Here is a 26635-nt window from a genome sequence, read left to right as displayed (position 1 = left end):
ATACACTTATTAAGATTAATATTTACTAATTTAATTTCGATTAACAGTGCTATAGCATATAATATAAATGTGAATATAAAGCTAATGCTACAATTGAACAGAGCAACGACGTAACAAATTATAGTACCCAAATAAGAATAAAAATTATTAATAAATTCATTGCATGGCTGACAATGAATACTAAGTTAAATAAATTTTAGAAGTAACTGTTAAAAGACAAGAAACAAACATTGAACCTTTCCCAACTTACTTATTATTGAGTTGGGTGTTAGTAATGGTGACCTATTGTTGAGTGAAACTTGTTGGAAATTAAATGTCATGTTCGAAAAAGTTCATATTTTGGCATCAGTGGCAAATTAAGTAATTGTGGTTAAACTGGATGTTTTGCATTGTAAAAAAACCGAAAAATATTGTTTGATAGAAAACTATTTTTTTTTCTAAATAAAAAGTTTTAACGTTTAAAATCGTAAAAATATCACAATTATAAAGAGTTCTCATAACCATTATTTGTATACCCATTGTACAGTAGTGACTGTTATACCTTTTACTTATCTCACTTGGTTGTTAATGGTGAAAATATTAAAACGACTCCATCACAAACGTATCGAATAAAAGTTCCGTAGTGGTCTAACGTGCCTGAATTGATCGCGAAAGTTTCCCGCCGAGGCTGGTGAAGTGGCGTGCACTTTTAAAACTTGTCAGAAGTAAGACACCTGCGTGCTCCAGCTCTGTGGTGGTTACTTCAGGGAAACTAACTTGATACCAGACCTAGAGTCTCAGAAAACACATATTCTCGTAGTTTTTATATCTTAAAACAATCAATCTACGGACTATTCCTTTGCCATAGCAGTGACCAATTCAAGCAATGCATACTGAGACATCAGTAGTTGCTAATAATACTGCCAAATTAAGAGTGTCTAATCCTTTAAGGAAGGAATCTTCTGAATAACATAAAATCATCGGAATCCATGATAACGCGCCCTTTATCACAAAGACTTCCGTTTGGGACTTACGTTCAAAGTAAATTGTGATCATTCAAGTTTTCATGCTCTCTTATCATGTCCGTCCATCATGTAAGTAGGAAGGTAAAAATATGAACCCGGGCAGTGGCGCAGCTACCTTGGGTGGCATCCGGTGCGGAAGTTGGTGGTGTCACCCCATCAAAAGTAATAAGCAATACATTTATATGATGAAGATCATGGATATAATATATTTTTTTCTTTATATTATCTATCACTATAGAATAATACACGTTAAACAATTGACGCCAACCAAACAAAACACACTTCACGAAACAAATGAGAAATGTTGCAACTGAAACGTCAAAGATCGCGAGTATGGGACGGGGAATCCCCCACGACAGCGTGAGGCTCTTTTGCGGGAATCCCCGAATTATATATAGAGCTGAGCTAGTGCTAGTGGAAGAATCCCTGAAAAATAAATGTTGGTGCTAGCGATTTTTTTGTACATTGTTCTTAAAGTCGAGAGACCGGGTGGGTGTCGAGAGACCGCCCCCGGCGCCCCCCTTTGCTACGCCACTGAACCCGGGTTTTCCAAGTTTTATACACTGAAGTGATCTCGGAAACTAAAATACACTAAAGATTAAACGAACAAATTGTGCGTAATAATAGCTGTCACAACTCTCTACCTATAATGGAACATTTTTCTACATAAAACCTGAATGAAATATCTTGTAGTTTTTAAATGTTATAATAAACCTTTTAAAGACCAGCAAGCAGGAGGTGTGGGGTTAGAATCGTTTTTGTATGGTTGTTTTACTTCCCTAGTAGTTTCGTAAAATATTCAAAAAACCCCGTTTGCGAATGATTGTTTGAAAAGAATTTTCATTTTATTATTCGGATAGTTGGTAAACCTGACTGACATATCACTGCAATTATAGTTGGAATCAACTGTTTAGTGAAATATAGAATTTCTGAAATGTTGTCTAAAAATAACTATTAATGGAAGTTTTGTGACTAGCATATTAGTTTCAAATAACAATAACAATTCTTAGAAATGTTTCATAATCACTTCGAAGCAATAAATTGTAATTTTTAAGTGAACAAAATTTAATACTTAAGCGAGATTCACAATATCAATTTTTTTGGAGTAAGCGATGACTAACAGAATTCAGATTAAAATATTAAACACAATTTGTGTAACATATTTGTGCAGGAAGAGTAGTGTTGTTGATTGAGCAGTTGTAGCCAAAGCCTAGGGTGTTTTATGTAGATTGCGTGTGCATGCGGAGCACAAACCGGACTAGCAAACGCTAGACTTAGCGTATAGCTTAGCGTGTGTGCGTATATCAATACGTACACGCCATACACCTTCACTGTACTGTACTCTATCAATACTACCCTTCCCTCCTCCCACCCGTAACCATCAGCCCACAATCATCTTTAGCCCTTTTGTTCTTTCAAGCTCCTTTTGTATTCTTCAGAACGTTGGATACGACAGCTTCAATGCTCGACAATGACAGAGAAATGTTGGGAGTCACTCTCACTCTCTACTTTCTCCGTAATGCTGCATGCATTGTCATTGTAAATGTATTGATAGAGAATTTGTTGATAGTAAGTTAGAATAAAATGTTTTATATAACGGTCTTAATAGTTCTACAGCTTTCTAACTATAAACCATTTATTAATACTTTAGAATTTGTGGCAGCCGCTTTATTTGCTACACCACTTTTAATTATTGTCAAGCTTTTCATAAAACTAATGAAAGTCAAACAAATATTTATGTCTTCTATTGTATTCTTCAGAAAACAATTTGCAGAACAACAAAGGAATAAAAATACATTAACAAAACATTGTAATTGTTATAAAATGTTCGGTACACCAAATTTTAACTTTGTACACGTCAGGTATGTATTGAAGAAATTTTCAAACAAATTACAAAAATAATTGTTCTTTTTAATAGAAGTTACACATTTTTATCTATTTTCAAACGTTTTTGTTTGTTTCTGTATAATTTTAGACACAATTTTTTACAGATAAAACAACATAGCTCTTCCAAATTTAAAAATTCATAAATTACATGATTTGTAAAATAATAAATAAAATATTAAAATGTAGCGAAGAATTGGTGTCCATCAAAAGGTTTTTAAAGCAAATATAAAATACTTTGTTAATGAAAGCATACTATTCGGTAAATGAATGTTTTAAGACTCTTTCATATAAAATAGGGGTTTTTTATAATTTTAAATTGTAATAGTAGTTTTAAGTCTATTGATTATGATAGTTTAAAGTCAACAATGTTTTAAAATTCTTACCGAATCTTTATATTAAGAACTGATTAACTTTACGCTATCTAAAAAAAGTCTAGTGATGACCTTATATTAAATCTATGACAATTCTCTATTTACACTATGTATTGACTTAGAAATAAAAATCTATTCTCTATTATCTATATATGTGTGTATGTTTTTGCGCGTATTTTTCTTCCTCAACAAACAACACTGAAAACTGTTTTCTACAAAGAGAAGACGATTCTCTTTCTTTTGCTCTGAAGAGGTTTGGAAGGACCAATAAATGTATTAGTAAGAGTGGTTGTATTTTGAAAAATCATTTAAAATTATAATTTCCTTAGAAAAGTTCAATAATTTTTAGTACGAGAGGAAAGAGCTAACCCCTTTTTCTGAGGCCAATAAAAAGTAGAGCACCGAGAATATTTATTTTCTGAATGAGTCACGTAAAACTACCAATAAGTTGCTTTTAAGGATTTGTCTCATTAGTACGCATCCTCAGAAGTTGGCACTAATCATGACATCTGTGTGAATGAGACGTGACGCAGCTTGTTTAGTAAACACTGTCAGGTAAGATACCTTGAGAGAAATGAATGGAGGAGGAGAGCCCAAAAGTTCGTGGCAAGGGCACATTCGACACGCGCCCTCCATATCTTGGCCCGACCGTCACATGTTCAATGGCCTCAGGACTTTATGTGCCCCCTCACCACCCCCCACCTCCTCATACCGTACACTCACTCGAGAAAGAATATACTAAGTTATTTGTTACTCTGTCTCGATTTAATATTGAGACTCTCCCTTATCAATAAATTGAAAAGTTTCCTTTAGTTTCCGCTTTTTCAACGACAAGCTTTGATTTGAAGCACGATTACAGTCTATGTACACCAAAAGTCATTAACTGGCCATTTATTGTAAGTTAGTACTCTTAATATCAGATTTTAATGAGTGCAATAATGTGGACGATAAGTCTGGGGTAACCGTTACCAAATTTGCAATAGCCTCAGTAGCAGCATATGCTTTACCGTTATTGATACAATAAACTCTGTGTATGTGATATGGTAGTTTCGACTTTAGCCAGTGCTTGTGGCATATTAAGAGCAATAAGACGGTATAGCCTACTCGTGTACTTTATCCCCATCGTAATTTTAACTTTATTATATATATATATATATATATATATATATATATAAACCCTTGCTATTGGCTCTTCTCTATAGTCAGAAGGTGAGACACAATTGTTTTAAAAGCACCTAACCTGATTCATTTAAATCGATAGAGGAAATTTTAGGGCTAATTTTGTGGTTTTTGGAATGGTAGGATATTGAAATGGCAAAAAATTTGGAATAATAATAATTCTAAGAAAAAAAATATCTTTTTTAACTTGATACTCTTAAAACCAACCATCATACACGTAAGTAAATTTAAATCAGGTTTAACTAATTAAATACCAACTTATTGTTTAACATTCATACCCTCCACTAAAACTTTGTTTTATTGAAGTTTTTTTTTGATGAAGTAAGGTTTGTGAGGGAAACAGGACTTTCCCGGACATTTACCATCGTTCAGAAATACGAAAACTCAGTAACACTGCGTTTCGAGATCTGCAATCTGACCTCTTTTTAGGGTAAATAACTAACCTAACACATAAATCGTTAGTCAGTCGTCAGTCGTAGGTGGTTGGTCGACGAATGCAGACCTATTGTGATCTATATTCTGTAGCTTAGTTTTAAGAATTAATGTTGTGTTTAGTTTTTAATTAAGTGCAGGTTTTAGAGTTAGTGAAGTTGACACACAACATGGTGGTTGTGATTCCTGACTTACGCGTGTCACAACGCTCTGGTATGATTTGTCTATTTTACCCTAGTTTATAATTATGTGTTAGGTTAATTATTTACCTGAATAAGAGATCAGTTTGCAGATTTCGAAACGTAGTGTTACTGATTTTGTTGTATCTTTGAACGATGGCAAATGTCCGGAAAAATCCTGTTCCTTCACAAAATTAGCGGTTTATACACAATACAATTTGCCTCTCGCCTCCTAGTGTACTAGCTCTCACAGCATGTTTCTCTTGTTAAACAACTTTCATCTCTACTTTCAATCTCCTGCTCTATTATTCCTTCATATCTGTTAATGTTTTTCTTTTTTTAGTATATTATTAAGGCCATTCTAGGAGGCCATAATGTATTTTGTCGAAGATAATATTAGACATATAAAAGCACTGTATTGCACGATTATATAACTATTTTACATTAAAATAGCTTCAATGATTGTAGATGAGCCGGTGGAGACATGAGCTACTCTCCACACCGCCGCCGGAAGGTCGAGGACGATGTCTCTCAAGGTTTCTGTGCGGCCCTACAGCGCTCGCCACCCCCCGTGCCCCCCGCCTTACTCAGACGTATCGGGGGCAAAGAGGTCACCGGAGTCGGGAAGGTAAATTTATTTACTATTTGGTACGAATTCGTTTTCGTTCATACTTTTAAAACTCACTGTAAGTCACTTGATCTGGACTGGGTCTATTGTGGGGCAATAAGATACAACTAATCGATATTCGAAGTCAGTGCTGAATCAAGCTTCTCAGAGATCATGTTTTGGGAGTGCAGGTTGCCGAGCGGTCTAAGACATTGGACTTTGGGTCTAAGTTAGAGATAGCGTGGGTTCAAATTATGTCTGTGACTGAAGCAATTTGTATCAGTACCTTCGACCTTGTACTGTATCGACTCTCCTCCTTATTCTGTTTGATAAGATCCTCGCACACCCCAGTGGCCCATGAGGACGGACAGAATAAGGAGAATAAGCCTTATAAGGGGATCGGCCTCTCCTTAAAAAAGTTTATGTCTTTATAATCAGTATAGTATACCACTTCTTCACTTTTAACATTGTAATTACAAAATACATCGGAGAGAAACTTACATTTTTGATGTGAAAAACATAAATATAACATGAACTACTAGAAGTTATCTGGTGCAGATTTCTATGTTTTTGATGGATAATTCTATCTTTTGTATTTTTCACATAATTCATTTAATATTTTACAAATCGTAGCTTATGGGTGAAGTACAAGAGATCTTCAGTTACATATCTTCATATACTTTACAAACGGACAACTGGACGTGTAGCTTGTAAGAATGTCTTAGTCACATAATGGCGCGTCTTAATCACTTTGTTTATGTAGTGAGCCTCGAGTGAATGTCTGTATGGCACATCTTACACAGAATGGGTAACCTTATGTCCCATTGGGACAGGACCTTTCGTCAAATGGCAGCCATTGTAAGGTAATGTCTTCTGATCAACGACATCCTTCGCTTCAGGGGGAGAGAAGGTCACGGTAAATATTAACAACAGGATAAATCAACTGAAATCGCTTAGACCTGAGTGTGTCAATATGAATTACAGGCTTATGAGAAATTATTGTGGAGCAAGATATGTTAATTCTAAAGTAGGATTCAGGGACGAAATAATTAAAGTGTGTCCAAAGATAAAAAATGATATAGCTGGGTTATTTTCCTGATGTAGGAATAACATTTAAGGTCAAAGGTATGAAAAATGTTACGTAAACGATAACGATTGATATTATATAACAAATTTTGGTTATTTTAAAAGTAAGTTTAGTTATAAGCCTCCTTTTTGTAAGAACAAACCAGGACTACCAATAATCGTACAGTTAATACCAACACCCTGTACGTATATCATACAGCGTGTAAATTAAGTCCTGATACGTCTGGATATATTCCAAATAGGTATACAATCTTCACCATACCTATTAAACTACTTTTTTGGATTTTTTTTAGGTACAACATATTTCACCCCTTTTTTAAAAGGGGGTAGATAAGGGTTACTTTGTAATTTTCAGATCGCAACCCCTATATTGTGACATATCATTTTAAAGGTCTTAATTCTTTTGAAGGATTCATTCTAAATTATCAGAACTTAATTTACATCCTTTACACTGTATATAAATCTTTGCTAGTTTTACATATTTATGTAATAAAAAATAGCATGTGACCAAATACCTGTCAAATAAAGTAAGGTATTTATTATTATGTGTGAGAAAAATATCCAGGAAGAATGCTTTGAAATATCATTTACATTCAAAATACAACCTAATTTAAAATGTAGCCTATATTCTTAATTCCTAAGTTTTATATTTTAACTCATCTGTACTAAATGTGTCTATTTTTATATACTAATAATCGTAAAATTAACACGGACACCCTGTATGTATACTAAATACTTTATATTAATTTTTCGCTGCTTTTACATATTTATTTAATAAAAATATAACATGTGACCATATACCTGTCAAAAAAGTAGGGTATTTATTAATATGTGTAAGTCACAAGATCCTATGATTTTAATAAAATACAAATAACATAAATAAAGCAAACATATTATGTTTATTATTTACCGATTAATGTAGATTTGCAATAGAACTTGAAACAGACGTTAGAATGACTGAGTTTTTCTTAATAGCTTGTTATTTTGAAGTGTTAGTACTAATCAATCTATTAATATCTTAAAACTTTGTAAAGGTGCATTAACAAATAAATTTAATTAGTTTATAAAGTACAAAAAGACATTTCACTTAAAATACACGCATGGATTGAGATTTATTTGGGTGAGGTAAAAATAAAATAGCGAAATGTCAAAACACATGAAAACCTAAGGAAGTTCCACAATGTGCCAAGATATCATTGCAATTGTTAAACTGCTTATTCAACATAGATTCAGTAGACGATTTCTTATCACCGAATTCCCTTCAAAAATATATTCTTGAAATAAACACTTAAGTCTGGGAGGGAGATGTACGCACTAATGATTTCTGTAAAACTCGTTACAGAAATAGTTTTTCCCTGTTCAAATATAGATGTTCATAATAAATTCATAACAAATTCATAATAAATACAGCTTTGGAAAGTTTTTCTTTTGAATATTTTGTTTATTCTTAATACATGAACATTTGCCGAGTACGTTAGCATCTTTGCAACCATAATAATTCTCTTTATAAATTAACACCTGAACCATAACTAGTAAGAACGAAACGGCTTCTTAAGTTGAACAATTTCCTGAAATCATATGATTTTGAACAGGTGTTATAAGGAAAAGCTTTTGGAAAACCCAATAGTGCAACAAACTTAAGAACTTATTTTATCGGACTATCTGTTTGGGAGATCAACCCAATCACGTGAGTGTTTCCGACTGTACACCGAAAAAGGATTTATACCCTTTGGAAACGTGTCAAAGGATATGTTCGACCAGTAATGGCTCTAGCCGCAATGGTTTCTCTTTCCGTTTCACAACTTCACCTCCTAACAAATGTGCGGTAAAGCTTTGTAAATTAGTCGCAATTAAGCTTGGGCAACTCAATACGTTATTTCTGCCACTTTGGTGACACAAGTAGGAGGTTTATCTACGGTATGATGATGAGGGGCGGATGCTGTGTGAGATTTAACACCTCTGTGTAGTGTCGACTCACACTCTCCTCTACTGTCGGTACGCATAGTGGTGAAGGGTTGGCCTCTGAAACTGCTCCCTTGTGACGGTGACGGCTTGATGAAGTGCGTATTGGGTTGTTCATAAAGTGCTCATTAATTTTACCCTTTCTATCTTCTCTCGTTTGCCGACTTTCAAACGTTTTTTCGAGTTATGTAAATAAATTACAAATGTTTTAAATAACATTATTGGTATTCTGATATGTGCCTGATTCGGTTAAAAACTTCTTCTTAAAAGCGATTTTTAATAGGGGTAACGTAAACCATTTTAATCTTTTTTGGGTATATTTTGATTACAAAAGCGGCCTTTTACATGACCTCCAATTGGTATAATTTAAATAAAAATTTCTACATATATTAACCGAACATAGCCCCTAGAGTCCAAAACCAACCCATGTTCTAAAATCTATATGCCGTTCAAACTTCTATATAGTTTAAGACTCCGTTATTTTTTGTATAGAGAAAAAAGCAATTTGAAATTCTTTAAAAGTTCCTGAACTTTTTCACAAACCATTGTTTGTAGAAACCATCTCGAACTGTTTTGAGGTATCAATTAAATGTCATCCCATAAACATTTTTTCCTTAATAAAATACTGGTGAGTGTCAAAATAGTATATTACAAATAGCTCTTTGCTAAGTTTATAAACCAAACAGATACGCCTGTTCGTTCCAATATGGCGGCCTTTCAAATCAATAAGTCACAATTTTGATAATTATGGACCTAAAGAAAAGTATTTTAGAATTCATTAAAAATTTCATATACTTTTTAATACAAACAATTTTTGTGTGTCGTGAACTGTAAAAGAGATATCGATTAAAGTAAATCCCGTAAGAAGTAAATGTATTATAATATTTCAACTGTCACAAATTCATCCAACTGAGCCGGCAGGGGTATTTAAAAATAATCTATCCTATATAAATTTAGTTACATTAATGCTGTATAATTATGTATTGTTGGTATAAGGATCCAAATACTACTACGTTACGTAGGATCCTAAATAAATGTAAAACGTTATATCAGCCCAACCAATAAACATGTCATTGATATTTATTTATATTTTACTTTAATTTTGATACCTTCTGTTCGAGATTTAAAAACGATGTGCTAATCTCTCCCGTGCAGGAAGCACCAGATTCACACATACCCTTGATTTCCGGCTTGGCCACGCCTCGGCTCTAAAATACCACTCAACATGAAAGTTATACGCATGATAGCATTAATGCCTGACCGAAATGCAGGATACCGCTCGTGCAAAGGCCTCATCATTACTCTTTTTAATGGTTTAGATAAATAAGAAAATCTTATTTATCTAGATAGATCTAGATAAATAAGATAAGATCTTATTTATCTTATCTTATAAGACAAGATTAATATAGATCTTATTTATCTTCTGCCATTTATAGTAGTGAGCAGAAGACCTCAATCTAAAGACACAAGGGACACTCACACTCTTTCTACACAGCATACCTCGTATTTTATGCTTGTTAGATAAAAAGAATTAAACCAGAACTGTCCACTGAGATGATGACTCCAAGAATCATAGTAGTAAACTTAAGGAGGTTAGTTGTAGAACCAGTAAACAGCAAACTATCAAATCATCCTTATAACACATATTGTTTAAGATTAATGTGTACATGCTGACAATGCGAAGGCGGCCTCGTATGCTTAGTTTCATTACACCAATCATAGATCATGTTCTGCAGCGGAATCGTAAGAATATTAATGTGAGTCAAACGTGTTCATTCAATTCAATATACCTACTGACCCATACATAAGTAAAAGGATATAAAACTCAAAGAAAAAAGACAGTTTCTTATACTGCCAAAAATAACGTATTAAGTTTCTTCGTCGTATTGTTAAATGATACGGATTACTATGTAATCTTGTGGTAAGAACAAAATTATTTCTTTATTGAAATCCCAAAAACCAGCCAACGGATTCTTGTTAAAGAAATATTTTCAACATCCAGGCTTCAATATAGTTACATGTGAGGGAGTAGCGTATATTTTACCAATTGTTTTTCGTATAGGCAAGCATGATCTTGTGACTATATAGACTATCCATTTTAATTTAAAAAAAACATGCTTCAAACACATTGAAATGCAGTTTGAAATTGATCGTGAAGACGTTAAAAATTATACTAAATATACATTAAAATTAAAGGATTATTACATGCAGTGATAAATTTCTATGGAAACTAAGTTAATACGGAATGAAAGTTTAATTAACCCTCTGCGTGCTAGCAATCCACATCTGAGCAGTATAGACAAGTCTTCGGTATGTGTGGCATAGTCATGAGACACTCAGAGGGTTACAAATAAAAACTAATGTAAACAATTTGTAAAATGTAGTATTGTAGCAGTAACAGGAGTACTACTTAGTGACATAAATTTCGTTTTCGTAAAACAAATTCCTTAATACTGCACTTAAAGCGCACATGCATTATTGTTCAGAACATTGTCAACATTTGTGACAAATAATCCAGTCTGAATGCGCATCTGATAAATAAAATAGTCATTGCGGGTACCATCAAGGGTCAAACTATTTTATCTATAAGTAAACGAAAATTTTAAAAGCGTGTACAAAGTGTATAAAATTCTTTTGTTTATATATTATTAAATTAAATTATTATAAAATTACATATAAAATTAAAATATATTTATATGAAGTAAAAATTTGTTTTTATTTTATTTACGCCACTTTACATTGAGCAGGCATTTTTCAGTTCATTATTATGCATTCAAAAATGCATAATAATGAAAAGGCAACCATAAAAATTCTGCACATAAAAGGATAAAATATGACAGAAAATTTTTTTTATTTTCAGGCATTTGTATCTGTAAATAAATAAATTGTAAACGTTTACCGTAATATCCTATTCCATGTTTCATTCCGGGTGTAACTGGATCATCCCCCCCCCTCACTCGTCACTCCCCGCCCCCTCTTCTTCGTCATCGAGCATGTGAGCACGCAAATATTTTAAATCTTTCCGAGCTCTGTATGGTCTACTCGGACATTTTAAACACAGGAAGTAACTTTTCCGAAAGAACATTATTTTGAAGTATGTTGCCAAAATTTATACTATCGTATAGTATAGTCTATACGATAATAGTACGATAATACGATAACTATTATAGTCTATAAATGACTCTATTATCACTATCATGAACAAATAGTATACATATATATTATATAAATTTGAATTCTAAAACAAACTCATGGCATTTTACTAGAGCTGTCTCGTTATCGGTATTTTAAACGAACATTTAATGTTTATGGCCCAGAAATTGATTGCCTCCAAAAATTTGTTCATTAAAGGTACCAAATTACAACACATTATTGATGGCTTACTCGTCATAAAAACAAAGAAAACATTACTCTTCACTACCAGAGCTCTGCTGAGTGTCACAGGCGACCTTATAAGGAGCAGTTGGTATCGACCATGACTTTCACTGCAACCCACACATATACTCGATCCTCTCACTCTTAAAGTGAGTGGAATCCACACTTCATACGGGAATATATGATTTTGTTGAAACGCGGGTAATACATTTCACCATTGATATTCCTTATAATTATGAATATTAATGCAACAATAATTAGACTCCAATATAATAAATTTGTAAATTAGATATTGCTATAAAATTATAGACATGAATGTAACAATAATTAGTATCCAATGAAATAAATTTGACTATTAGATATTGCTATATAATTATGAACATGAATGTAACAGTAATTAGTATCCAATATAATAAATTTGTACATTAGATATTGCTATAAAATTATAAACATGAATGTAATAATAACTAGTATCCAATATAATAAATTTGACTATTATATATTGCTATATAATTATGAACATTCATAGTGCATATTACGTAAATGGTTCGTGATTAATTTTAATTAAGGAAATGCTCCAATCTTGACTTTCCTATTTCTTAAGGAACATTGAATCTAATCTGTTATTACTTTACTATAACAATATTTTCTAACTAATATATTCCTATAGTGTTCAGTACTCACATACTTAGATGTATGAACCAGTGAAGCATCCAACGCTGATAATTTACTTTAATTTGGACCTTTCCTGTTGAACATTTGAACAGAACAATATGCCAATTCGGTGCGAAGGCAGCGCCAACTTCTCGTAAATCCTTGATTTCCCCCTTGGCCGTACCATCAGCTCCACAAAGGCAACTATAATACCTCCCCCCAGCCCCCCCTCACCACGGCTTGGATTGTTACGCAGTTTATCGGGACAGTAAACCACCCCTACCCTCCACACCCGCCCCCCCACCAACAGCAGCCATCAACCGTTAATTGGCGACGTAATCCCGGTAAGTGATAGTCCGGGCTATTACAGCAACTGCCGGGTTTGGCTGTTTATCGACCGTTGGTAAACGCGTGTGACAGATCTCATTCAGTTTTCCGTCAAATAATATAAATTTGCCAATTCACTCCACGAGAGCTATGGAATAATAAACTGTATTAATGCATGTTGGGAAAGGCGAAAATGGGTTAAGGATACGCCAACAGGCGTTCCCCATTGCTGCGTCTTCGCTTTTCAACATATCTTTTCATGTAATGGCAGACTCCGTACTCGGCACCTTTCCAACATGTGCAGCTATGTTCCATGATGCACACAGTCGAATGCTTTGGAGAGGTCTAAAACACGCTTAGCACATCTTCCCGCCTTTTCAGTTCATCCGCAACTTGCTCAATGAGGTTTGCTACAGCATCTGCTGTACCCTTTTTTTCTCTGAATACAAATTGAGTGGGACTAACAATTTCAAAATTTTCTAGGAAACAGTTGGCCGTTCAAATAAAAGATTTTTTCAAAGACTTTGCTCAAGACTGGCAGAACTGAAATCGGACGGTAATTGTTGGTGAGCAAAGGGTTGTCCTTTTTGAAAATTAGAATGGTTTTTGCTGTTTTCAATTATGATGGGAAGATTCCAGTTTGCAATGAACAGTGGACCAATTGTGTTAGAGGTGTTATTAACGGCGTTTTAACATCCACATTGACAATCCGTTAATGTCACATGACTTTTTGGGTTTCGGTCTCCGGACTACACGCGCCACCTCCTCCTCGGTCACAGGGGCTAATAGCCAAGGATGTCACCGGTTCCCGTATATTGACTGCACGAGGGGGGGATATTGCCGAATCCGCATGAGTCACAGCTACTTTGGAGAAAAAAAAAAACATTGAACTCATTCGCTATTTATAGTGGATCCTTAACAACATTTTGACCGATTTTTATTGTGAGGTTTTTTGAGAAATTTAATTTTGATGATTTCAACAGATCATTTATAATTAAATAATTTTTGTGATACATTTTTAGAGTTTTACAACTTTTTATTGATTTCGTAAGAAAGCAGCTCGGATGACTCATATATATATATATATATATATATATATATATATATATATAAGTAGATATGAATGTGGGGTTTCTAGACCACTTTTGGGACAGACAGTAAATCAATAGAAATTCCTGTTTAAAGGACAATAAACGAATCTGTAAAATCAAACAGTAATGGAAAATACTGTTTAAAGGACAATAAACGAATCTGTAAAATCAAACAGTAACTCACGAATGAAAGATTACCGAATCTATAGCTGTTTGCTTCTACTTTCTGAAGCTGTTTTATAAAAAAATCAAGAAATCTAAAATTTTACTGGATTTCTCTAATATCGTTCGAATTCTCTTAATCACGTCATATGATAAAAATTTCTCAGAGACAACAACAACATAACAAATAGAATTTGCAACAGCAGTTTGAAAATCCATATTGATAATTATATCGTTCTTTGAACTAGAAATATTTGTCAAACTCTTTGTTGTATCAATGACATAAATGGGTCTATTTGCTATAAATTCTTTGGGGTTGTAATACATTTCCATATTTTTGTAGTAAACTTTCTTAAAATCTTGATACATCTGATACATGATTCTGAAAAGACCACCGGAAATGTTTAAATTTTGTAATTCATCTGGATAATAAGAACCATTCAATTTTACTATGATATTTTTCACATTCAAACTATCGAACTTTGAAGGATTTTTTTTCTTGATTATTCTGTCTATCTGTTTGAAAACCAACAATAATGAACTTGGGATTGAAAATATTTCTATAAATATTTGTGATATCGAACGAATAAGTTGTTCCGGAAATACCTTTTTGCTCAATACATTGCCAATCTAGAAAATTAAACATGATGTTTTGAGATTTTATAATTTCGTCAATCAACTGAATTTTACTCGTGGTTTTGTAATAAATTATCGGAACTCTAATGAAAAACTCGTTAATTGTAATTTTGCCATCAACAGGCATAACATTTCCAGTTGCAGTCTTCAGAATCACATCATCGTCTTCAGCTCTTATGAAACTAATGTAAAATCCACCTTTATAGATTGGAAAATTTACATTTTCAAAGAATCCTAAGCCGAAATGTGCTAAATCACCGACCGCTTCAAATTGTCCAAATTTAACAGTTGATTCAAAACTGTTTGAAAATACATCACTTTTGGAATAACAAATGGTTCCTTTAATAGTGCTTAATTGGCCACAGTTTTCGACTTCTTCTATCAATTTTATTGTGTTTTCTTACTTCAATCTTAGAAAATAAAAACGGTAATAAAATTATCGATTAATCTAACATTATCAGTTCCAAGATATGCTTGACCATCTTGTTTTGTTAAAGTTCCAGAACTATAAAACTGGAAGTTAGACGAGCAAAAATTATCTCCAAAATCAATATTAAACTCAGTTCATTTATTCGGTTCATTCAAATGTTGTTTACTAATTGGATAGAAATTTTTAAACTCCGCCCTTTCAATATCGCCTGAATACTTTTTGTAGTCCACCATTTAATAAGAGAAAATTTCGATAAGAAAAAGATAAAATTCAAACTATTATCTACATTTTGAATAATTTCTGTTTTTAATTTGTGTTCCAAATACGTCAAAAAATATTTTTGTGAATCCATATTTATTAAGTAATAATTTGTTTGACAACTTCTTTAAAATCTTTACCATTACTCAGTTCATTCAAAACAAAAACACATAAATGACCACAAATTGGGGGATCTTTATAATCTTGAATCTGAGAATCATTGTAGTAGACGCTTGATTTTTTTTCAAATATTGGATCAATTCTATAGGTGGTTTGTCCTCAATTCTTCCATACGAATCAAAATAACATGCATTCTTATCATTTTTATAATAACAAATCCAATGCGTTCCACCTCCCATAATCGAGTCTAAATTCACAATTCCACATTCAAATTTCTTCAGGTAACTTTCTCAAACTTTTTCAGGTAATGTATCTCTCATGAAGATTCCTCTAAAATGTTTAATATTTTGGCAGATTTCTTCCAATTCCCCGAATGTTAAAGGTTTGATTTCAAATTTTTTTTTAATGTTTGATTTCACGTAATTCAAAGTTTTTTTCATCTAATCCAGATCCTGTAACATCTTCCAACTCTTTATCTAACCAATTTAAAATGTTTCGAACAATAGGAACCACATCTTTTTTAACGATTGGAGCAGCTTTACGAACATAAGGAACAACATTTTTAACAACTGGAATATTTTTCTCCAAAATCTAATAAATCTTTCAAAAGTCCACCATTTTTAAGTTCTTTCAACTGATATAAGAAAATTCTATTCTGGTTCCTTTATTGTTTTTCTTATTTTTTTTCGAGTTTATTGTATTGTCTATTTGTTAAAAATATCTTATCTTCGCCATTTTTTAGTTGATCTATTTTAAATTGAATACTAACGGGTATTTTTTTCTTAAAAGCGGATTTTATTTTTTCTTTCTGATTTTTGCTGAAATTTACATTCACCTCCATTTATATAGTTAAAATTTCAAGTTCTCTTCGATTCCCATTCCTAGTTTCTCTTCAAAAACATTGCTCCAGCTGTTGGAAGCGCAACAAATCTTTCACCTAAACTAGCATCTTTTGATAAAAATCTATCCATTGCTTTTATCTTGCAAAATTTTATATCTGCTATATGTCTGGAATTTGTGTCTCTATGTTTTGCATAAAAAAATATCGTGTTCCATAGCAGCTTGATCTAATTTATTTATACCAGGATTCTCCTCTTTTTAGTCTTTTTTCGAGTTTTGTGCCAGGACCCAGATACTGAAAAGTTGGTACGTGTAATTCAAAAGGTAAAATTGTTGATAAAATCATTCAAAAGTCCACTACCCTCAATCATAGATGAACTTATTGCCGGCAAAATTCGTTTTTAAATATTTATTTCCATCAGGTTTTCAATCATTTCGTCAAGTTTGTTCGAAATAAAATCTTTAATTGCTTTCTTTTCATTCAAAAAATTGTTATTTCCAGCCTTCTCTTGAGCATAAATATAATTAATAATTCCATCGAGTTTTGTCAAATCGTCGATATATCTGTATTCAATCTTATTATCACTGTATTTTCTTACACCTTATCCTTCGATTCTTTTTTTCCCAAATTGGTTTATAATTAAGTTCATAATATTTTTTACCTCTACTTGACTTAGGCTTCTTTAGTAGATGGATCATTATTTTTGTAAATTGAGTCAGATTCCCATAAAATTTCTGTATACTTTTTCAAATCCTTCTCAGAATATAAATTATCTTTTGGAGCGTCAGTCTGTTAATAATCTCCATAAAACCTTGAGTTCCTTCATATGTTTTTCATTAATAATGATATCATTATGTTCAAAATTAACGGGTAAATTTCCAATCATAAAACTTCTCTTTTTCTGTCCCAATACAAACCAAATTTTATCATCCTTTGCTCTAGGAAGGAAGAAATTTTTTACCAATTTCACCAATTATTATATCCGTTGTTCCAGGACTTATTGGTTTCAACTATGGTAGAGTCTTCAATGATTCGAGGTCTAAATGGTGTTGAAGATGGTAATTTTGGCAATTCAAACTCTTCCACTTCAGATTCTGGAATTGAAATATCGGCAAATTGTCGTACAACTGGAACCAAATTCATCAAATTTTTTATTAACACTTAAAACATTTTCAATTTTGCCCTCAACGTTTTTTATTGCAGAAGTTACAGGTTGATTGATTTTTTTGAATAAATTCTTGTTCTTTTTCATCAATTCGAATTTGTTCTTTAAATTCTTTGATTAATTTCTTTTCGATTTGATCAAGTTTTTTTTTTCGCTTCTTCAGAAGTTACGTTCACCATTTAATTAGAAAAATTTTGAAGACGTGAACGTGGAACGTAAAACGTGAACGTGGAACGTAAAAACGTGAACACGAAACGTAAAACGTGAACGTGGAACGTAAAAAACGTGAACACGAAACGTAAAACATGAACGTGGAACGTAAAAACGTGAACACGAAACGTAAAACATGACCGTGGAACGTAAAAACGTGAACACGAAACGTAAAACACGAACGTGAAACGTAAACACGAACGTGAAAATGAACGTGGAACGTAAAAACGTGAACACGAAACGTAAAACATGAACGTGGAACGTAAAAACGTGAACACGAAACGTAAAACATGAACGTGGAACGTAAAAACGTGAACACGAAACGTAAAACATCAACGTGAAACACGAACGTGAAAACGTAAACACGAACGTGAAACATGAACGTGAACGTGGAACGTGAACAGATTTACCGTTTTTTTCTGTTATTTTCATAATGTAAATAAAAAATTAAAGATAATATAAAAATAGTTGTAACAAATATTTTATCAAGTAGATTTGTCAGACCACTGAGCAGCATTTATGTTAGAAAATTTATTTATTTCAAATATTTTTCCATTTTTAGGCTTCAAAGTTAGATTAATAGTTAAAAAACCATAGTCTTCTTTCCAAATTTTTATCACACAACTCAATAAAGTTGTTAAAACTCATATCAGATCCCACATAATTGTTATAAATCTTTCTGGAATAATGATCATCTTGTTTTAAAAACACACAACATATTCAAATTATTTCTTATAACTTGTTTTATCAACCTTTGAAAAGCATTGAGAAAGATAGATACAAGAAAATGTTTTTGTGACGAGACATTACGAAATATTCTTTAATAACGTCTTGATTTTTCTAAAATACAATCATCGAAAACGATTAAAGAATTTGGTTTACATTCGCTTAAGTGAGCTATGTCCTCGGAAGCATTATAAAAATGTGATATTTTTTTGTTTAAGTTTTTCTCAATATTTTCAAATCTTTCTTGTAATTTTTTATAGGCGTCTTGTTCTAAAAATTTACTAAAAACATACAAATTGGAATAAGGAATCAACCTATTGTAGATAAAATTCAATAATAAAGTTGTTTTTCCACATCCACTTGAACCAACAATTAACAATCTGATTGGTTGATCTTTCTTATTTTCTTCAAACGTTTGAAGTTTTATCTGATCTTTTTGCTTTAAAAAGTTCTTCATTTAAATAGCGAAAATGAAGCTGTTCAAGTTGACTTCAGAAAGCTCTAAATTAGTTTTAAACTTGGAACATCCTATTCATTTAGAGGAAGAATCAAATTATTTTATCGGTTTAAGCGGATTTTATTCTGACAATTTTGTAATAAATATTAGTGAAAGTTCTCCTTATTGTATAGGATTTAGTGAGAAGAACATAACAAAATATTATGGTTTAAACAAAGGATATTATACTTTCGATCAAATAAAAAATTCCCTTAAAAATTATCTGAAAACATTCAAACAATCAGATAAATCTTTAAACTTTGACGAAAACAAGTTTGAAATGCAAAAAAATTATCTCTCTAATAAAATTCAAATAAAATCACCAGTAAGAATAATGTTTTCAGCAATTATAGTAGATTTATTAGGGTTTGTTCAAGAAACTATTGAGCCAAATCAGGTATATTTAGGAAATAAAACGCCAAAATTTAGACCGTTTGATGTAATTGAAGTGCACTGCAATCTCGTTGAACCTAGTTTAGAAAATCATACCGAACATTTACACAAAGAATCTGAAATTTTGTACACTTTTTTCCCAAATGTTGCTTATGGATCAAAAATCAGTGAAAAGCCGAATGAAATCGATTATATTCCAATTAGAAAAAATTTTAAAAGAATTCAAAAAATCGCTCTAACTATACAAGACTCTGAGGGAAATTTATTAAATAATGAGAGTAAAACAACAATATATTTAAGATTGAAAAAGGAATAAAAATGAGTTGATGACAAAATTCAATATTTTTACTTAAAAAACAAGGGGGTAACGAATCGTTACTACCCTCAAACTTTCAAAAAAACACCGTTTTTATCAATGAATCTGGCCTTTATTCTCGAAATAAAAATGTTTCTATCTAAATAGAGACAATTGTAGATCTAATAAATAATCAACTCAAATTCAATAATACAGAAATTTTTACGATTGTTGACGAAAATAACAAAATTTGGTTCAAAGCAAAAGATGTTGCAGAAATTTTAGAATATGAAAACACGAGGCAAGCTATCATAAATAATGTCGATAATGATGATAAAAACAACTTTTGAATGTATAAATATTACAGGAGTCTATCCCATAGACCCCGAGAAACAAGGGGCTATTCGAATGGCCCCTTAACAATCTTCATCCTGACACTGTTTTTATCAATGAATCTGGACTTTACGATGAAAATGTTTCTAAATTTTATTAAACTCTAGAATTATGATATTTTGTCTGTAAATGTTTTTGAAGATAAGGTAACCATTAAATGATTCGTCCACACTCGCAAAGAGTCGGTTTCTTTTGACTTTCTCGTTGAATTCTTATATTACAATCTTTACAATATGCTTGTTTTTTATCTCTACTATAATGCCAGTCGTAAAATTTGGAAATATCCTTAATTTCTTTACAAACGCAACATTTTTTCTCTTCTAACGTTAATTTTTCTATTTTATCGTATAATTCTCTCTCATATTTACTACGACAAACTTTACAATAATAGTATAATCCACCTTTGCTTCTTTTATCTTGAGAAAACTTCGACAAATCTTTAAATTCTTGACACTTTATACATTTCTTTTGAGCCTCCATTTATATACAAAAAATTATAGCTTTGACTTTCTCAATTCATATTCGTAAAAACTTCCACTTATTTCTTCATTATTTAAATCTTTTATACTATAAGTTACAGGATCTGTGTTATTAATTTGATAAATCACAAAGATTTCTCTTGACCAATTGTTCTTATATTTGTTCGAAAATGTTGTTTTTTTACTAACAATTCTTACATGATCATTGACTTTAAATTTAGTTTTGGTGTGAATTTCTGGTGGAACATACTTGAAAACGGTCTCTAATAACTCCTTTTCTGCATCTTTATCTACGACTTTGGGCTTCATTTTGATTGTGCTGTGAACTGTATCTTTATAATTGTTTACGATTTTTTTAAGAATATCGATCCATTTAAAGGTTTTATTAATCTCAAAAATTACTTTCATTCTCTCATTTTGAGTTCTGTTATATCTCTCTACAATACTTGATTTCTCTTCGTTTTCAGTATGATAAATCTTAATGTTGTATTTCCTCAAAACTTCGTTAAATTCTTTATTTTTAAACTCTAAACCCTTATCTGTATGAAGTAGGTTTGGAGGTTTGTGATTGATCCTTATGGCATCTTTTACTATATCTTCGAAAGCTTTTGAAACATCCTTGCCGTTTTTTCTTTTGATAGCTCTTGACCAAGCATATTTTGAGAAAGTATCAATAACATTTAACATATACTTGAATCCATCATTTTGATCTGAATAGTTAGAAATTATAACTAAACCTGCTGCCCATAAATCGTCAATTCCTAATGTTATAATTTTTCTCTTTTTAAACTTTTTTCGTACCGGTGCATGAATTTCTCTAGCTTCTATCTCGATTTCTTCCTTATTCTTAGATTCTTTCTTTACTTGTTTTTCTTAAGGATTCTTTATAAATTTACTCTTATTTGTCTTACATTTTGAACATTTTGCTGCAATTCTATACAATCCGTTTTGAGTTTGAACAATTTTAGAATCTATATTTTTAGTTTTTTTCTTACACTTGTGACAATGTATTAAATCATCTTCCATTTATATATCAAAGTTTCCAAGTTTATTTAATTCGTCTAATATATCAGATTTCGCTTCATTTTTATAACCATACGGTACTGTATCGATCTTATTTTCTAGGACAATTCTCTTATCATCTTTAGCGTTCAGTGCTAACTTGTTTATAGTGACGGTGTACAACTCATGTTTGTAGCTTTTGATTACTGTCATCTCCCTAAATTCTTCTTTATCTTCGAACAAACATTTCTTCAAGTTTTCGATATTTATTGTTTTATTTACAACGCTTCTCTTAATCCCTTTGCATCTTACTGGATTTTTGTCTAGATATTTGTACGAGTACATTTTCGATCTCAATCCACAAAATTCTTCTAAAACTTCCTATTTAACTCATCTTTGAATTTCCCTATTACCTTCTTATTTTTAGTAGTGAAACATTCGTGATCTTTTGGATAATCGCTCGTATCAAAGTCCTCTATATTTTCTTTAATAATTTTAAAAGGATCTCGTTTCAATTCTAGAAAATAACTGTCTGTATCCATGTAACAAAGATTCAAATCTGGATCAAACTTCTTTAATTTATCGTAATAAAACTCGTACATTAGCAATTTTGATAGGTCAAGAACTGAAAATCCTATGTAGATCGGTTTGTTAAATTTAACCTTTTGTTTATACATGTGACTCGCTATACAGTTGTCGTCAAAGATATTAAAGCATTTGAAGTTTGTTTTCTTGGCCTGTTTCATTGAAAATTCTTCATTTCCTAGTTTTATATCACATCTATTTCGCACATTTTCCATACTTTTTCCAAAAACTGAGTTGTTCATAAGCTTGTAAAAATCTTTCTCAAAGTCACTTGTAGCTTTGGTCCTCATGTTTGTGTTAAAATCAATGTACTTTTTCATAAAAGGCTTCTGATCAAATGCAATAACTCTATTCACATGTTTCAAAATCATACCTTGTTCCAGATAGAATTTCAAATTTCTTGAATGAACAACGTATTCAGTTTTATCCAGTAAAGTTGTGCAAAGTTTGTTTTTATAATGTTCGGGAGCAAGAGGTAAATCCTTGTGATGTTCATGTAAATTTGTTGGATATCCTAGATCAACTTCGCGAATATAGCCATAATCTTCGTCGCCAGTGAGTTCCAAAATTGTTTCTTGCCACTCTTCTTTTGTATATGTTTTAGGATTCATCCACTTGATATCACCATATGGTAAATTTTGCATAAGACCGTAACCATAAAGGTTGTTTGCATCGACGTACAACAGATAGTTTTCAGGTTTTGTCTTATCGAAATCTTTTAAATATTTGTTATTTGCTTTAACATATCGCTTAATACATTGAGAAATACCTCCACGAATGCCTTTTTCAATCATCAAATACATATTATAATCACTAATCAATTGTAATTCTATTTTCGTTAATTTTAACATAGCATCCCATGCGAGGCTTGGAGCTGTTAGATAATGTGCTGGATCAAGTTTATCGCAATTTAAGCAAATATTTCTGAAATTTCAAATATATCAGCAAGCAATAAAACATCTTGGATATTGTACAAATCAGAGTAATTTCCAAGATTTTTCTCTTTTAATTTGTTCCAAACGCTCAAATAGTGTTGATAATCTTTCTCAGATATGCTCTCGTCTGTCAAAAGTGAATAGAAATCTTGAATTTTCAGGTCTTCTGTGTAATCAAGTTTTTCAATACTATCGATAAATTCGTAAGGAAATATGCCTTTTCCAGATAGAATTTTAAAGATTTCTTCTTCGTCATTTGGTTGTCTATCTAGAATTGCGTTCAATATTCGTCCATCTTGTATAAAATGATTTGTATGCTTGAAATCATCTTTTTTGAGGTTTTTAGCTAACTTTTCAATAGACGATGCCATAAATCTGAACGTATCTACGGAAGAAAACTTGATGAACTTTCTTGGTTTATCATCTTCAAACTCATACCCATATCCTGAATTTACTGAATAATTTATATATTTTTCATCTGTGTTTGCGATCAAATCAACATTACCATACTGTTTTGCCAATTCTTTTATGTACAAATGGGTATCGTAGTTACTCATATTGTGACAGAAAACTGGAATATTTTGAGGAAATTTGAGATTCAAGTTACAAGATAAATGAGCTGAACCTCTAAATCTACCTGTTAAATGACAATGATCTCGTACTTTTTTTCTTGTTTGATTATCAAAACCCTCACATTCACAAATATGACAAAGACTGGAATTTTGGTACGCTAATTCTTCTTCTTCGGTAAATTTCATAGGTTTTTTGTTCTTAGAATTATATTTTGTAGCTATGTGTTTTGATATTTTATTGAGCTCTTCAAACAATTGTGTAGGAACATTAGGCAAATCGTCTTCATTTTTTACTCTATAACATATAGGTTTGTACATGCGATTTGTCACATTCGACACTAAATATAGAGTAAAACCATAAGGAATATGCTTCTGAATCTTGGTTGTAGTCGATTTTTGCGGATTGTTTTTGCATGTGGGAATCTTCTCTAATATGCTTTCAAAATCCATATAAATAACGTAAGGATGAGAAAATTTCTTTTGATAATTAGTAAATGTTGTTGTTTGACCTGGAAACGGCATAATTGGCTTACAAACTTCATGTTGTTTGCAAATTTCTAAATGATCTGTTAAATCTCCAGATTTGTAGAAATGGCTTAAACATCTTCTACAAGGAAATTTCCTTTTTTATGTTTAGATAGCTGTGAACTCACTAATCTATTTAGATCGGTTATCAAAACATAATGAGATTTATCTTCTTGTTTTACATACAATAAATCAACTTCTAACTCGGCGTCATACATTTCTGAAATTTGCAACGGAACAATGTTAAATTTCTCATCATAACTGTAGATATTTATTGACATTTTCGGGTACTTATACTTGGAATTGTAACTTCGTTTTTCAAATGATTGTATATCTTTTAAGGACATTGGATACTCGAAACCTGAAAATATCTCGTCATTTACAAATTTTTCGTATTGTTTTGCTCTGTCGACATGAGTCTGGGGTTTTTCAATAGCACATCGGATAAAATAAATAAAGCAATAATCATCTTTACTTTTGATATTTATACAAGCTTTTTTATCTTTGATTTTCTTTGGTAAATCGATATATGATCCAGCATTCATCATTTCGTGTTTGTTAAGGCTCAAAACTAGTTGTATGCAGCGTTTAAATGTCCATCCTGAACCCCTATTTGGATGATTTGTCTGTTCTCGATGTGATAATTTATTAAATTGCTTAGTGATAAAATCATTTACATCGAAGATTTCATCTGCTTTTATAGTAAAGTACATTGGACACGTTTGTGTTTCACCGTTCACTAAAGTTCTTTCATATTCACATTCCAAAGAGAGATAACCCTTCATATTTTTAACATTCTCTTGAAATTTTTCTATTAAACTTTTAATTTCTGGCCTCATAATTGATAGATATTTGTAAATTGACATGGAATTGTCGTTCAAGTTTGTTAAAATGTATTGCTTGAAAAGACCGTGTATTGAGGATAAAACTTCTACATCTATGATATTTTCAGGTTTTTCGTTAAGATTTTTATCAATTTCTTCGATCATTTCAGACTTAGTTTTATCGTTTGTTTCTATGGACAATTTTTCAGCGATTGATTGAATTTTTTCATCATTAAATAGATTGAGATCTTTTTTATCTTCCTTAAAGCTTTTCTTTAATTCACGCAATTTTTCTATATTGTACATCTTTTCGTGACCATCGATTTGATTCTCTTTAGCCCAATTCCTCAAATAATTTAGTTCTTTTTCATAAATATCTTTATTTTTCAGATGATTCTTTGAATTATAATGCCTGGTGTAATGATGTTCAAAAACATCTTTTTTGCAGTATGGACATGATACCTTTTTCCTCTCCATTTAAATAGGTAAAATTTCTTATCTATGAATTTGAAAAAGTAATGATTTTTACTAGAATTTGACAGAAATCAGCACAATTTCTAGTGAAAAAGTGATAGATTCTTCTATTTATTATAGAAAAATCTGTAAACTAAGACTTCAAATTGTGCTGATTTATGTCAAATTCTAGTAAAAATCATTACTTTTTCAAATTCATAGTTAAGAAAATTTTACCTTATTTAAATGGAGCTACTAAAGGAATTAAATGAGGTTGGTGATTTAAAGTTCAAAGAATATAAGAAATTAATGGAATTAGAAGAAAATAAGAAGTATAAAATTGTGACATTGGATAAAATGAAAGATAAATTCGGGCTTACAATCATAGCAGAATTAGAAGATTTCAAAGTACATTTGCCAAATAGATTTTTGACTGTTTTGGATGAAAAAAAGATTAAAGAATTGAATAAAAATGATAAATTACACTTGATTGTTACTGGGAAAAAGACTATTAAAGATAAAGAATGTGTTACTATCAATTTTGTAGAATAGAAGATTTTTCGTTAATTCGTAGCAGACATTTCCGATAGATTGATTTGACAGCTCTAGAAAGTAGAAGCAAACAGCTATAGATTCGGTAATTTTTCATTCATGAGTTACCGTTTGATTTTTACAGATTCGTTTATTGTCATTTAAACAGTATTTTCCATTACTGTTTGATTTTACAGATTCGTTTATTGTCCTTTAAACAGGAATTTCTATTGATTTACTGTCTGTCCCAAAAGTGGTCTAGAAACCCCACATTCATATCTACTTATATATATATATATATATATATATATATATATATATATATATATATATATATATATTCTTTTATATTTTTTTATAATACGTGATAACATTTTCATTTTGTGAGGTTATAAAATTCGAGTGAAGAAATTTTAGTTTGTTTCGAGACATAGGAATCCCTTTAGTAAT

General features: G+C 31.4%; 1 protein-coding gene across 2 annotated transcripts in view; it reads left to right on the top strand.

Moving 5' to 3' along the window:
- LOC124356574 (kinesin-like protein CG14535) overlaps positions 1-26635 on the top strand; it is a 109170-nt gene that overhangs the window by 56457 nt on the left and 26078 nt on the right. For both annotated transcript variants that reach the window (XM_046807654.1, XM_046807653.1), the window contains exon 2: positions 5521-5680. In XM_046807654.1, the coding sequence (XP_046663610.1) occupies positions 5537-5680 (144 nt within the window). In that variant the 5' untranslated portion in view covers positions 5521-5536. The remainder of the gene's footprint in view (positions 1-5520; positions 5681-26635) is intronic.

Source organism: Homalodisca vitripennis, chromosome 3 (genome assembly GCF_021130785.1).
Source record: "Homalodisca vitripennis isolate AUS2020 chromosome 3, UT_GWSS_2.1, whole genome shotgun sequence".
Taxonomy (NCBI): domain Eukaryota; kingdom Metazoa; phylum Arthropoda; class Insecta; order Hemiptera; family Cicadellidae; genus Homalodisca; species Homalodisca vitripennis.
The sequence above is the reverse complement of the archived record's forward strand: the minus strand, read 5'-3'. Positions and strand labels throughout refer to the sequence as shown.